We start from the raw sequence: 13,219 nt of genomic DNA, 5'->3' as shown, positions 1-13,219 counted from the left end.
TTACTTTCAAGATTACAAATCTCACATTTTAAAAAGACTTATTTTTAAATATCCTTTGAATGATCTAATAGCGTAAAAAATACGTTATATTGACGATGTATATAACCTTGTAAAGAAAAAGAGACAAAAGGAAAGCACACAAAGCACTTACCTATTAAAGGGGAATGTTTTCCACTAAGAAATTTGTACTTTAAAAACCTTAGAGTCCTTGTCCATAATTTGATCATTCAACTCTTATTCTCACTTACTAGAGCCAAAATGCCTATCTCATCTTATCTTATCCATATTTTGCTCTGCATATTTCTCTTCCTTTTTAGCATTGGTAAGTCTCTAACTTCAACTCATTTTCTCTACTTGTCAGGTTCGACAGAACTCAGTAGCTTTGGTCAAAACTCAAAATCCTATGTTTATGTCATGAAATTTACTTAATATGTATATATAATTTATTCAGAAACTATAAACTCAAAATTCCGGTTTTGCATTTGTGTCTAATGTTACCACACATTGTTTTTTCATGTGACTGCAGATGGAACACAAGTCATTCTAGTAAACAACTGCAAGGAAAGCATATGGCCCGGGATTCTCGGTGGTGCAGGGCAGACTACTCTAAAAGAAGGCGGTTTTCACCTCAGCACCGGTGAGCAAATGGTCCTCGACGTGCCTGATAAGTGGTCAGGGAGAATATGGGGGAGACAGAACTGTCATTTTGATGAAAATGGGAAAGGAAAATGTGATACTGGCAACTGTGGTGGCCAGTTACAATGCCGGGGGCTAGGAGGTGAGCCCCCGGCTACTGTAGTGGAAATGACACTAGGCTCATCGACTTCACCCTTACATTTCTACGATGTAAGTTTAGTCGATGGATTCAACTTGCCAGTGTCGATGAAACCTGTAGGAGGAGGGGTTGGATGTGGCGTAGCGGAGTGTGAAGCTGATTTAAACATTTGTTGTCCATCAGCACTTGAAGTGAAATCTGGAGACAGAGTTGTTGGTTGTAAAAGTGCTTGTTTGGCTATACAATCACCAAAGTATTGTTGTACAGGACAATATGCAAATCCTAACACTTGCAAACCAACTGTTTTTGCTAATCTATTTAAAGCTATTTGTCCAAAGGCTTATAGTTACGCATTTGATGATTCTTCAAGCCTTTATACATGTAGGGCTCCGCGATATCTCGTAACATTCTGTCCTCCAAAGTGAGAGGTTATTTATGCTGTTATGTAATTCCCCTGTAATTTAGGACTATGTTGATGTGACTCTTCAGAAATGTTGTTGCCCCTGTGTCGGATTATCCAAAAATACGTAACTTTTGGAGGATTTGGTACACATTCAATAGTATTTTTGAGAAGTCGCGAGCAACATATATTTAGGATGTGATTGAAGAGTCACTTCCCTCTTATTAAGGGCTACTTTCTTGTCTATTTTTTGTTGTTGTTGTTGTTATTCAGTTTTGTTGGAAAAAGTAGTTTGAAACAATCGTCTTCAATCAATCAAGTATGTTTCAATCCCAAATTAGTGGGGAGAAAAAGTTATTTTCTGTAGCTCATCCACCATTCGTGAGAACATGAATTCAACATGTTCAACATGTAATAGTGACTAGTTCCAAATCATAACTACACCTTAATTAATCAAGTATGTCTCAATCTCAAATAGTCAGGACCAACTATATTATGTAGCTCATCGATCATCCGTGAGATTACGAATTCAACATGTAATAAAGACTAGTACCAAATCACAACAACACCGTAAGCAATCAAGTGTGTCTCAATCCCAAATTAGTCTGGACCAGCTATATTATGTAGCTCACTCATCATCCGCAAGACAATGAATTTAACATGTAATAAAGACTAGTACCAAATCACAACAACACCGTAAGCAATCAAGTGTGTCTCAATCCCAAATTAGTCTGGACCAGCTATATTATGTAGCTCACTCATCATCCGCGAGACAATGAATTTAACATGTAACAAAAACTAGTACCAAATCATAACAACACTTTAAGCAATCAAGTGTGTCTCAATCCCAAATTAGTTAGGACCAGCTATATAATGTAGCTCACTCATCATCCGCGAGACAATGAATTTAACATGTAACAAAAACTAGTACCAAATCATAACAACACTTTAAGCAATCAAGTGTGTCTCAATCCCAAATTAGTTAGGACCAGCTATATAATGTAGCTCACTCATCATCCGCGAGACAATGAATTTAACATGTAACAAAAACTAGTACCAAATCATAACAACACTTTAAGCAATCAAGTGTGTCTCAATCCCAAATTAGTTAGGACCAGGTATATTATGTAGCTCATCCATTACGAATTCAACATGTTCAACATGTAATAAAGACTAGTACCAAATCATAGCAACATCTTAATCAATTAAGTATGTCTGAATTCCAAATTAATCAGGACCAATTATATTATGTAGCTCATCCATCATCGGTGAGATCATGAATTCAACATGTTCAACATGTAATAAAGACTAGTGCCAAATCATAACAACACCGCAAGCAATCAAGTATGTCTCAATCCCAAATCAGTCAGGACCATCTATATTATTTAGCTCATCCATCATCCGCAAGATCACGAATTCAACATGTAATAAATACTAGTAACAAATCATAACATCTTAATCAATCAAGTATGTCTCAATCCCAAATTAGTCAGGGCCAGGTATATTATGTAGCTCATCCATTGAGATCACGAATTCAACATGTAATAAAGACTAGTACCAAATCATAAAAATATCTTGACTAGTACAAAATCATAAAAATATCTTACTCAATCAAGTATGTCTCAATCCCAAATTAATCAAGACCAACTATTTTCTGTAGCTCATCCACCATTCGTGAGATCACGAATCCAACATGTTCAACATGTAATAGTGACTAGTACCGAATCAATATGGTTTCTTATATTCTGGTGAAGATTAAAATGACGGTAAAGAACATATTACCATTGGTGATGTCAATTGAATCAACTTGTTCATGTAGCTCATCCAACATTTGTGAGATCATGATGAAGCCCGGATAATGCACACTATATAGATAAAGAGTAATTAGAAATCAGATTAATCTAGCAACATACACAAGAGCCAAACAAACAAATAAAAAGTGTCTCGTGGACACCCTACGTTAATGTGACATATAAATTTTGGAGATGTCTAGACAATCATTTTGTAAGTTAGACTGTTGGAGTATTCAAATAACACATTGCAGACAAGTTAAGGTGTCTAGATGTGCATACTCAAAGTTGGAGTATTTACTTGTCAACTAAGATCAAATATGAATATTTAGTAATATATTAAAGTTGGAGTATTTACTTGTCAACTAAAATCAAATATGAATGTTTAGTTATATATTATGCTTGTTTATTTCATTGATAAAAGAGGGCTATTAGAATGGTATTTTGAGTAAAAGAGTATGATTCCTCTCATCTCCGTTCTTAATATAAGTTTTTCATCCTCTTCTATCTATCTATGTATTTTCTGATCTTCTTCTCCTTCGATTAACATTCTCAATTTCGTATTAACAATTTTTAGCTACTTGCTTGTTGTTTTCATTTCTCAATTGTATTTTGTGCCGAAGTTGGTTCGTAACAATAGATTATTTGGGGTCAATTTCATCCTAATATATTATTAAAATTTTAAAATTATAGCCTTAAACATAACAATTTAATTTTATTCCGAAAATACGTTTTTTTTATTTAAAAAAAAAAAACGAGAAATGAAATTTATTTACCTGAATTAAAGGAACAAACACATATTAAATCTAAAAAAATTAAGTGTCTACTCCAACATTTTAAATTAGTCTTCGTCAATAAATCAAATCGCACCACTTTATAATACGACAAAACTGACCCACGGAATATTTGTAAGTTCAAAATTAATAAAATCCCACATCACATGTTACTAGATGCTTAGTAGGTCCTCCAAATTGGGGGTGGTTGCAGACGGGTTCATCGGAATTTAGTAATATTAATTTTAATGGCGAAATTATATTGGTATCCAATTATTAGAAGAGTATATTTTTTATGTGAAAATAGTATATTATGAAATTGGTATGAATTTGTTATAATATGTATATACATTGACATGAAATTGGTTTAAATTTAATGTGAACTTTGTCACAGTTATATAAAATTATTTTTTGATTGAAATTGATAAAATGGTATACTCTAAATTTTTAGTATGAAATTTGTATGAATTTATTGTATTATGTATATGCATTGGTATGAAATTGGTATAAATTTGATATGAGATTTGTCACGGTTGTATGAAATTGTTTTCTGACTAAATTTGGTAAAATGGGATACTTTTGGTATGAAATTGGTATGTATTTGCTATAATATGTAGATGCATTGGCATGAAGTTGGAGTAAATATGATATACTTTTTGTGTTTTTTCTCATTCTTTTTAACTTATACCAAATAACAATTATATTTCAGAGAAGAAAGACATATACCCGTTGATCTTCATATATCAATATGAAGATCTTTGACGATCTGAAGAAATTTCTAAATGTAGAGCAGTCTCAATAGTTTCAAGTCATTTTTTTCATATTATGTACGTTATAGTGTGTATGCATCAATTTTGATTCAGTTTGTATGTAATAATTTTAGTTCTATATATTGGTTATATTTATGCGTACAGAATATTCATTAGTCAACTCTATGTATCAGTTTGCAATAAAATTTGTGTTTAAAAAGTGTATAAAAATTTGTATCAATTAGTAAGTTTAGTATATTATGTATAAGCATTTTTTACTGTATGAAATTTGTATGAAAATTGATATCCCAATACACGTTTCGAAAACAAAAATCCATAAGTTAGAATGCTTGTTTTTTTATAAAAATAAAAAACGATATTAATTTTTAAAGCAACTAAAAATAGGAGATTTTAAATATTCTACGGTAAAATTTTAAAAAAGGTTTGGCAACTAAAAAGAAAAGGAAGAAAGAATCAAATTAGGAGATTAATACTATTAATTAGGAGATTGATAATAACTAATAGTGACCAACTAATAAGGAGAAAATCAAGATTACTATATCCTACTCATTACCAAACACTACATTTAAGAAAAGAATATAGTTAATTAATTGGTTAGGAGTAATTGCAGTTCAATTATTTGATATCATTAATATATTAATATATTTGTTATTTTCTTTTCTATTTATTTATTGTATAACAAATGTTATATCCTGTAAGTTTTTTACTATCAAAACTTAAAACATAAACAATCATGTCATAACTAGTGATAAATAGGTTTATACATTAATTATGAAATTTTCTCAAAAAATAATTATGTAACGAAACAAATGTATACTAATAAATTATTTATCATAGCTATAATTTCATCTAATTACTACTAGCCATCTTATATGACTCTGTTCTAACATAAAGCTTAAAACATAATGAATTATAATAAAAAATATTAAATATAAAATTCATAAATTTTAAATTTTTGATCGGTTTCACATAAACTCACTCAAATAAGCATTACTTTACTACTTATGTTACTACTTAGTAGAAGAGTCTAAAAATTATATAGTAAAAAAATTGATTGACTATTGACATTCTATTGGTACCACATCAAATGGGTTAGATGATAAACATATATTATTTGAAATTGAGGTAAATATTTAAAAGTTATATAAAAACATTCGGCGGACTCTTGACATTCTATTGGTACTACATAAAATGGGTTAGATGATAAATATATATTATTTAAAATTGACGTAAAAAGTACAATAAATTACAATAATTAACAAATTTAGAAAAAATTAAAATACATATAAGAAAATCACTTGACTCCAAAAAAATCTATCAATGCCACATAAATTGGAACATGGAAGTAACATATACTATTTGAAAATTGAAAAGGTGCTATAAATTACAATAATTAACAATTTAATATATTTAAAGGACATAAAAAATGGTTAATTTTTGAAATCCTATATATGCCACATAAATTGAAACAAACAAAATATTATAACTTACAATAATTAACAACTTATAATATTTTTAAAAATCATAAGAGTAAATTTTTTAATAACTTCTCAAGTTTCATGATATCACATAAATTGACACCAAAAATATTAACAATTGGGCCCATTGCTGGCACGGGATCCTGTGCAAGCATGTCTTCGTCAACGTGTCTGCTTGTATGACAAGGCTATTTTCGGAACTTTTTAGTTTATCCTTTTTTAAGTCTTTGTAATCTCTTGCTTTAAAGGTGTACTTTTTTTTTATTGGACCAAAAAAACAATCAACATTTACCTAATGACTCATATTTCGTAACTTCCTACTTTTTCTTTCCTTATGCCTTTGTATCCTCTTGCTTTAAGATTGTACCTTTTCTTTATTGGGTGGGTCCAATAAATAAAAATTATTGCCACATAAATTAAAACAAAGAAAATAATATAAATTATTATTTTAAAATCATGTAAAAAAAAAGTACTATAAATTACAATAATTAACAACTTAAAATAGGCCTTAAAATATTTTTAAAATCATATTAAAATTTTGATAAATTCTCAAGTTTCATGCTATCACATAAATTGAGGCAAAAAAATTAGTAATATATATTGGACCCCGTACTGACACGGGTCCTGTATCTAGAATAAATATAAACACCGCTAAATGCAAGCTTCCAAATTTCCAGTGAAGTCACGTGAGTTATGTTCCCTAAAAAGGTAAAAGAACATTATTTATATCATTTGAAAAGGTTTTAACTTTTATATAATGATAATATAAAAAATAGTAATTAAATAGATAAATAAGTAATTTTTAATTGTAAACTTATATATGATTTAAATAATTTTTAAATGGAAAAAAAACACTGGCTAGCTAGTTCTCTTGGTTATCCATTAAAATAGGCAAATCACAATCTACGAAACTTGTTGTCAGTGATTTCAGCACAAAAATCGAGGCAAGAGAAGAAGAGATGCGTGACTATTTCAATAAGGAGATATGAAAGATTAATTACGGAGTTTGGCTGTTTGAGTAAAAATAGGTAAAAACGTTATACATATGCAGCTTATTAAGGATATCATTTCAAATAAAAAAAATCTGAAAATCGAATATTACATAAAAAGTTACTAATTAGTTGAGCATTCTCCGATTATTAATATTATTACTAAGACGAATTAACATGTAAAAGGGATGGATGGATTGTTTACAATTTTGTCCATCAATTATTTATGAATTTGACAAATCAAATCAAATGTATTTTCAACTTTTTAAGAGTGCTCTTAGTGAATGACTAAAATAAATGATTTTGACTAAAATATCATCATGAACCACTAAACAAACCTAAATATCATAAAAGATAGTTGTACACTTGTACTAGTAATTTATAACGAATTTAAAATATATTTTCCCTCTTTTTTTAAAAAAAAACATTATTTATTATACTTGATTAACTAATCATATCTTACTCACGTGTATTTTGGTGTAGCGATGTTACATTTTTAACTAGAGATTTCGTTTCTGAAAGATGTAGGTGCGAAATCCAAATTTAATTAGGCTTCAAAAATTGAACTAATCATATCTTAATTACTTTTATTCGCAAAATAAGTTTATCTAAATCCAAATTTAATTGGGCTTCAAAATTCGAACTAATCATATCTTAATTACTTTTATTCGCAAAATACGTTTGTCTTTTTAACCTAGTACAAATAATAAAAAGGTATAAACAGCACCTCTTCTTTTTTCCTTATCATTCTAAACTACTCTGGAATCTCAATTTCAATCTATTTTCTATTGCCCCCAAATTGAATCTCTTTTTCAATTTTTTTCTAGATTTTCTTATATTGACAACTTTTTTTTTGTTTTTTCAAATAAAATCACAAAAATATAGATATGGGTATGAAGCTTGATGAAGAATATGGAGCAGATAGATTATTGCAAATCGAAACGGATGATGAAGAGAATGAGGCACATGATATGGTTAATGAAGACGACGATACTGGATCTGAAATCTCTAATCACTCTGTTCATGCCCCTTTTCATAGCCAACTTGATTCTCCTACTTGGCCTCAAAGTTATAGGTATGATTTTTTTTCTTTTATTAGGCTGCTAATTTTTTTCATGCATAGAAAATAAATGAATAGTAATATCGTATGGTTTAGTGGTTAATGAAGTGACTTAGTGGGTAATGAAGTGGATTGAGAAGCCCTGAGGTTTTTGGTTTAAATTTTAGAGACAAAAATTACAGGTGATTTAGTCGAAGTGCATGCAAGCTCAGCTGGCCGGACACTACCACTTTTTATCCCAAAAAATAGGTATCCCTCTTGTGGTGATTTTGAAAGAATAGTCGAGATGTACGTAAGTTGGTTCAAAGTTCAAACAGTAAGGTTATTAAATAAAAGAATAAATGAATAGTAATATCGCTTGGCCTAGTGGTTAATAAAGTGGGAGAGAATGTATGATTCGTGGTAATAATGTTTTCATGTGTTTAAGTATGAGTATGGTTTAGTGGTTAATGAAGTGGGTTGAGAACCGTGAGATCTCAAGTTCAAATTCAAGTAGAGACAAAAATTACAGGTGATTTAGTCGAAGTGCATGCAAGCTCAGCTGGCCGGACACTACCACTTTTTATCCCAAAAAATAGGTATCCCTCTTGTGGTGATTTTGAAAGAATAGTCGAGATGTACGTAAGTTGGTTCAAAGTTCAAACAGTAAGGTTATTAAATAAAAGAATAAATGAATAGTAATATCGCTTGGCCTAGTGGTTAATAAAGTGGGAGAGAATGTATGATTCGTGGTAATAATGTTTTCATGTGTTTAAGTATGAGTATGGTTTAGTGGTTAATGAAGTGGGTTGAGAACCGTGAGATCTCAAGTTCAAATTCAAGTAGAGACAAAAAATTTAGGTGATTTAGTCGAAGTGCATGCAAGCTGGCCTTAACATTATCACTTTTTATCCCAAAAGATTGGTATCCCTTTCGTGGTGATTTTGAAAGAATAGTTGAGATGCACATAAGTTGGTTTAAACAATAAGATTATTAAGAAAAAACAAAAATGTATAACTAAGAAGATGTGAAATTTGAGTATTTAAATTTGTGTTGTTATTATGTATATATATTCCGTTCTGACTACATCTTATTAATGTTAGTTGGGATTTGGTTCCAGGGATATTATTATTGTTGTTGTTATTATTATTATTATTATTATTATTACTAGTGTTGTCAAAGGTGCGCTTAAGCCCTGAAATAATGCACATAACATGTTGAGCGCTTTGCCTTGCTTAATGGGCGCTTCAGTGTTGTCATCAAGGCTCTAAAGCTTCTTTTCCTTGCCAATGAGTGCAATCGTTAAACCGTGGCACTAAACAATTGATATTTTGTTTTTATCATAATTTTTTCAAAGGAAGCTGCTAACTTATGGTATCCCCTGATCCAAGGGTGTGCTATAATCTTATATCATATAAACTTCTTCAGGATAGTGTGTCTGCAGGCCTTACCCCTACCTAGGAAGGTAGAGAGGTTGTTTCTGATAGACCCTCAGCTCAAGGAAATACTACCATCATGATCAAATATAACTGCACATTTTGATACTTCTTGTGAATTGACTTGAAATTTGTACAATTTTTCATCCAAATGAAGAGTACTGAATCTTTTATTGAATATATAGGAGGTCAATGGACGTGTTTACAGGGGTGACCCCTCCATCATTGAGTTTTTTAAAGGGAAGCTCCATGTTGAGTTCAGCATACATGAGGTCTCAGACTCTGACACCTGAATATTCCCTCAGTAAACCTTTCATTTCTTCTCCAAGCCTTGACAGGGAAGAAATTCCAACTTCGAATCCTTCAAAGCTATCGATTGTTTCTTCCGCAATATTTTCAGCACCAGAATTGCCACCATCACAACAATGTTCATATACCCAATCAGTTCTTAATGGTAAGACATGGATGTTATCTTGTTGTTTATATAGTGATGGCTTATTGTTCTACTGCTAGGGTAGCCTAACTTTGGTCCTCCAGTTTTGTCATCGTAACATTTATGTCTAAAGACTGTCCATTTTCTGTTGCACTTTTTGACCATGTGCACTATTTGAAAATCATGCTAGAATGTCTTTGATCGCATACAGAAAAAGGTTTAGACTTTAGACATGTATTTATATAACCTGGAGCTATATTGTTCATGTACTGTTGTTCTATAGGTACTTATTTCTGAAATTACATCTATGTTTCTCCTGAAAGTTCAGTATTTGGTTAAAATATCAGTAGATTGGTACCCGACTAATGTTCTGCTTGTTTTCCTTGTCATATCTGTTTCGAGTACTTAAACCTCTCATCTCTATTCTCCTGTTTGTTTGTTTTAACATGGATTGATTTTTCAATGCAGCAATAAATGCTCTGTGTGGGATAGGGATCCTTTCGATTCCCTATGCACTCAAAGAAGGGGGATGGTGTAGCCTTTTCCTTCTGTTTCTTTTTGGAATCATTACTTTTTATACTGGAACTCTTTTGAAAAAATGTTTAGAAAGTTCTCCTGGTATTGAAACCTATCCAGATATCGGACAAGCTGCCTTTGGATTGTCTGGTCGAATATTCATAGCTGTGAGTATGACAAATTATTGACGACATATATACTAATGTTTTTTCAATTTGTAGAACAAGATTTTCGTTTGGTTGCTAACGTTGGATTTTCATTAAATGCAGATAGCCTTGTACGCGGAACTATATGTAAGTGTCTAATTCTCGCTCTCTGCTTCATACTGCTGTATGTAGCCCTTAACTTGGAACTACTTTTTCCTCTTTACAGTCCTCTTGCATAGAGTATTTGATTATGATGAGTGATAACCTCGGCGCCCTATTCCCGAACAGTCACATGGAGTTTGCTGGACTTCATCTGAATTCTTATCAAATATGTGCTATTATTTCTACCCTTGTCATACTTCCAACCGTTTGGCTTAGAAATCTCAGTTTGCTGTCTATCGTTTCAGGTTTTGGATACTTACCTCAAAATGTCTCGAATTAGTTCATAATTGTTCTATTTGTGCTAATGTGTGTTGAATTGTGATTCTCTTCGCTCAGCCGGTGGAGTGATTGCACTGATTGTCGTGGTGATCTGCTTGCTATGGGTCGGGGTGGTTGATGATGTTGGATTTCACCCAAGTGGAACAGCTATTAACATTGCAAAGATACCTGTCACGATTGGTCTTTATAGTTTCTGCTATGGAAGCCATTCAGTTTTCCCAAATATCTACTCATCAATGAAAGAACCTTCAAGATTCCCTTCTGTTCTTCTTATAAGGTAAATTAAATGAATTAGGCATTTACGTATACAATAATGTGATCAATCAAAATGTACATCTGGAAGCTGAAGGTTTAAGATTTAACTTGTATTGGTTCATACTGATGCAGCTTCAGCACTGCCTTCTTTTCGTACCTCGGAGTAGCAATTTGTGGCTTTTTAATGTTTGGTGAAAACACCAATCCACAGTTCACTTTGAATTTGCCAACAAAACTTGTTACTTCAAAAGTTGCAGCTTGGACAGTGGTAAGAATAATATTAGCCGCTTTAGCCTATGCTTTTCTCATAAAAGACTGAATTTGTTTCCCCTGTTTTACATTGGATGATTATTGAAAATCTAAATATAAATAATGTTTTTTTTTTTTGCAGGTCATAGCCCCTCTCACAAAATACGCGATAACACTTACACCAGTAGCTTTTGGCATAGAAGAATTCCTACCTTCGCCTCAGCTTAGAACTTATGCTGTATCCTTACTCATCAGAACACTTTTGGTGTTTTCAACTCTGGTCATTGCATTGGCAGTTCCATATTTTGGTACGTATTTTCGTATAACATTTGCATTGTACTGATATACACGAGTACAAAAGGTGGAAACCATTACAAATTAGTAATCAGTTTACAAACTAAGATATTTCTTTATGAAACTTAACTGCAGGTTCTGTAATGTCATTGATTGGATCTTCACTAGTAATGCTTGTGGTAAGTTTAGCAAAATTGTTTCATTTTACTCTTAATATGAAAAGCTAATTAGCTTAAGGTACATACATAACATGATTTTTTTCTTTTGCTTGTTTTTTTCAGTCGTTAATCCTTCCTTGTGTATGCTACATCCAACTACGCAAGGATCAAATCAAGCGATTTCAGGTATTTTTCTCTCCATTTTTTAGTTGAAAAAAAATATATTTTCACCCCCTAATTATGCTAAAAATAATTTTATTTCCCTCTTGTATTATTCAGCTTGCAGCTTGCAGTTCCATTATAGTGGTGGGACTGATTTCAGCTGTAGTTGGCACATATTCTGCACTCACAAACATGGTCTAGTTTGAAGATGGAAGGTTCGGTCTCGTTATTGATAGAGTGAATAGATATCTCTCTTCTGATTCAAAATCGTAGTTCCGGGAGTTGGGTTCTTGTACACTATGCATGTCCAAAGGAAACCGAAAAAAACCAGAGTACCACCAATTTTGTAGAATTGCTTGAGTGATTATGAAATCGAAGTTGTAATTAGCAAGAAATTAGATCTTGATTCATTTTTTTAACTCTTAATGTTGATTTTTTAAAACCTTTTCTATTGTAACAGTAGTTAATTACATTGTTACCTCATGATTTAGCAATTAATTAGACCAGCAATTTGTTATCACTCTGGGGATTTATCTATATCTATTTGTATCTAGTGTTTCTTATATACTGATAGTATAACCACTATTTTGATCGAACTTGTGGGTAATCAAAGTGAATTTTGATAGTTAATTGGACTCCTTACGTATGTGTTACCGGTATTTCTAGAAATAACGATACGTATATTTTTAAAATATGGATGCACCCTTTGAGTAAATAACTCAATATTCAATCAAGTACATTATTAAACTCTTTTGGAGTATGGGAGCCAACACATAATATTAAATCAAATTTAGGAAATATGTACAAAAACACTTGATTTGACAAAAAATCATGGGTTCACATGATGTGATTGTGTTCTTTTAGTTTCTTTTTTCTTGGGGAAAAAGGTTTGAAAAATACTTTAACTTTGGCCGAAATTGTTATTACGATACCAAACTTTATGGAGGATCTATTACCCTGCACTATTTAATAGTGCATTTTAAAGGTATAGATGTGCCCACGTGGATACATTACTATTTACAATGATGCAATATTTATGATGTCCACGTGGGTATATATATACCTTTAAAATACACTATTAAATAGTGCAGGGGTAAAAGGTTATTTCCAAAGTT

The 13,219-nt window shown here is 31.5% G+C and overlaps 2 protein-coding genes across 2 annotated transcripts; both read left to right on the top strand.

The window, feature by feature from the left end:
* The first annotated feature begins 208 nt into the window (after positions 1 to 208).
* On the top strand, positions 209 to 1,211 carry LOC125841103 (thaumatin-like protein). Its single transcript, XM_049520116.1, has 2 exons — positions 209 to 322; positions 527 to 1,211. The coding sequence occupies exons 1-2, from the start codon at positions 259 to 261 to the stop codon at positions 1,198 to 1,200; spliced, it is 738 nt and encodes a 245-aa protein (XP_049376073.1). The 5' UTR covers positions 209 to 258; the 3' UTR covers positions 1,201 to 1,211.
* Positions 1,212 to 7,824: 6,613 nt separating this feature from the next.
* On the top strand, positions 7,825 to 12,408 carry LOC125806998 (amino acid transporter AVT1D-like). The gene is made up of 11 exons (XM_049486751.1): positions 7,825 to 8,050; positions 9,636 to 9,904; positions 10,352 to 10,566; positions 10,669 to 10,692; positions 10,772 to 10,952; positions 11,044 to 11,263; positions 11,374 to 11,509; positions 11,633 to 11,798; positions 11,920 to 11,963; positions 12,066 to 12,128; positions 12,222 to 12,408. Exons 1-11 carry the CDS (start codon positions 7,863 to 7,865, stop codon positions 12,303 to 12,305), a joined length of 1,590 nt encoding a protein of 529 aa, XP_049342708.1. The 5' UTR covers positions 7,825 to 7,862; the 3' UTR covers positions 12,306 to 12,408.
* Positions 12,409 to 13,219: the final 811 nt, after the last annotated feature.

The sequence above is a fragment of the Solanum verrucosum genome, unplaced genomic scaffold, assembly GCF_900185275.1.
Source record: "Solanum verrucosum unplaced genomic scaffold, falcon-dt-bn FXZP01000196.1, whole genome shotgun sequence".
NCBI lineage: Eukaryota > Viridiplantae > Streptophyta > Magnoliopsida > Solanales > Solanaceae > Solanum > Solanum verrucosum.
The sequence above is the reverse complement of the archived record's forward strand: the minus strand, read 5'-3'. Positions and strand labels throughout refer to the sequence as shown.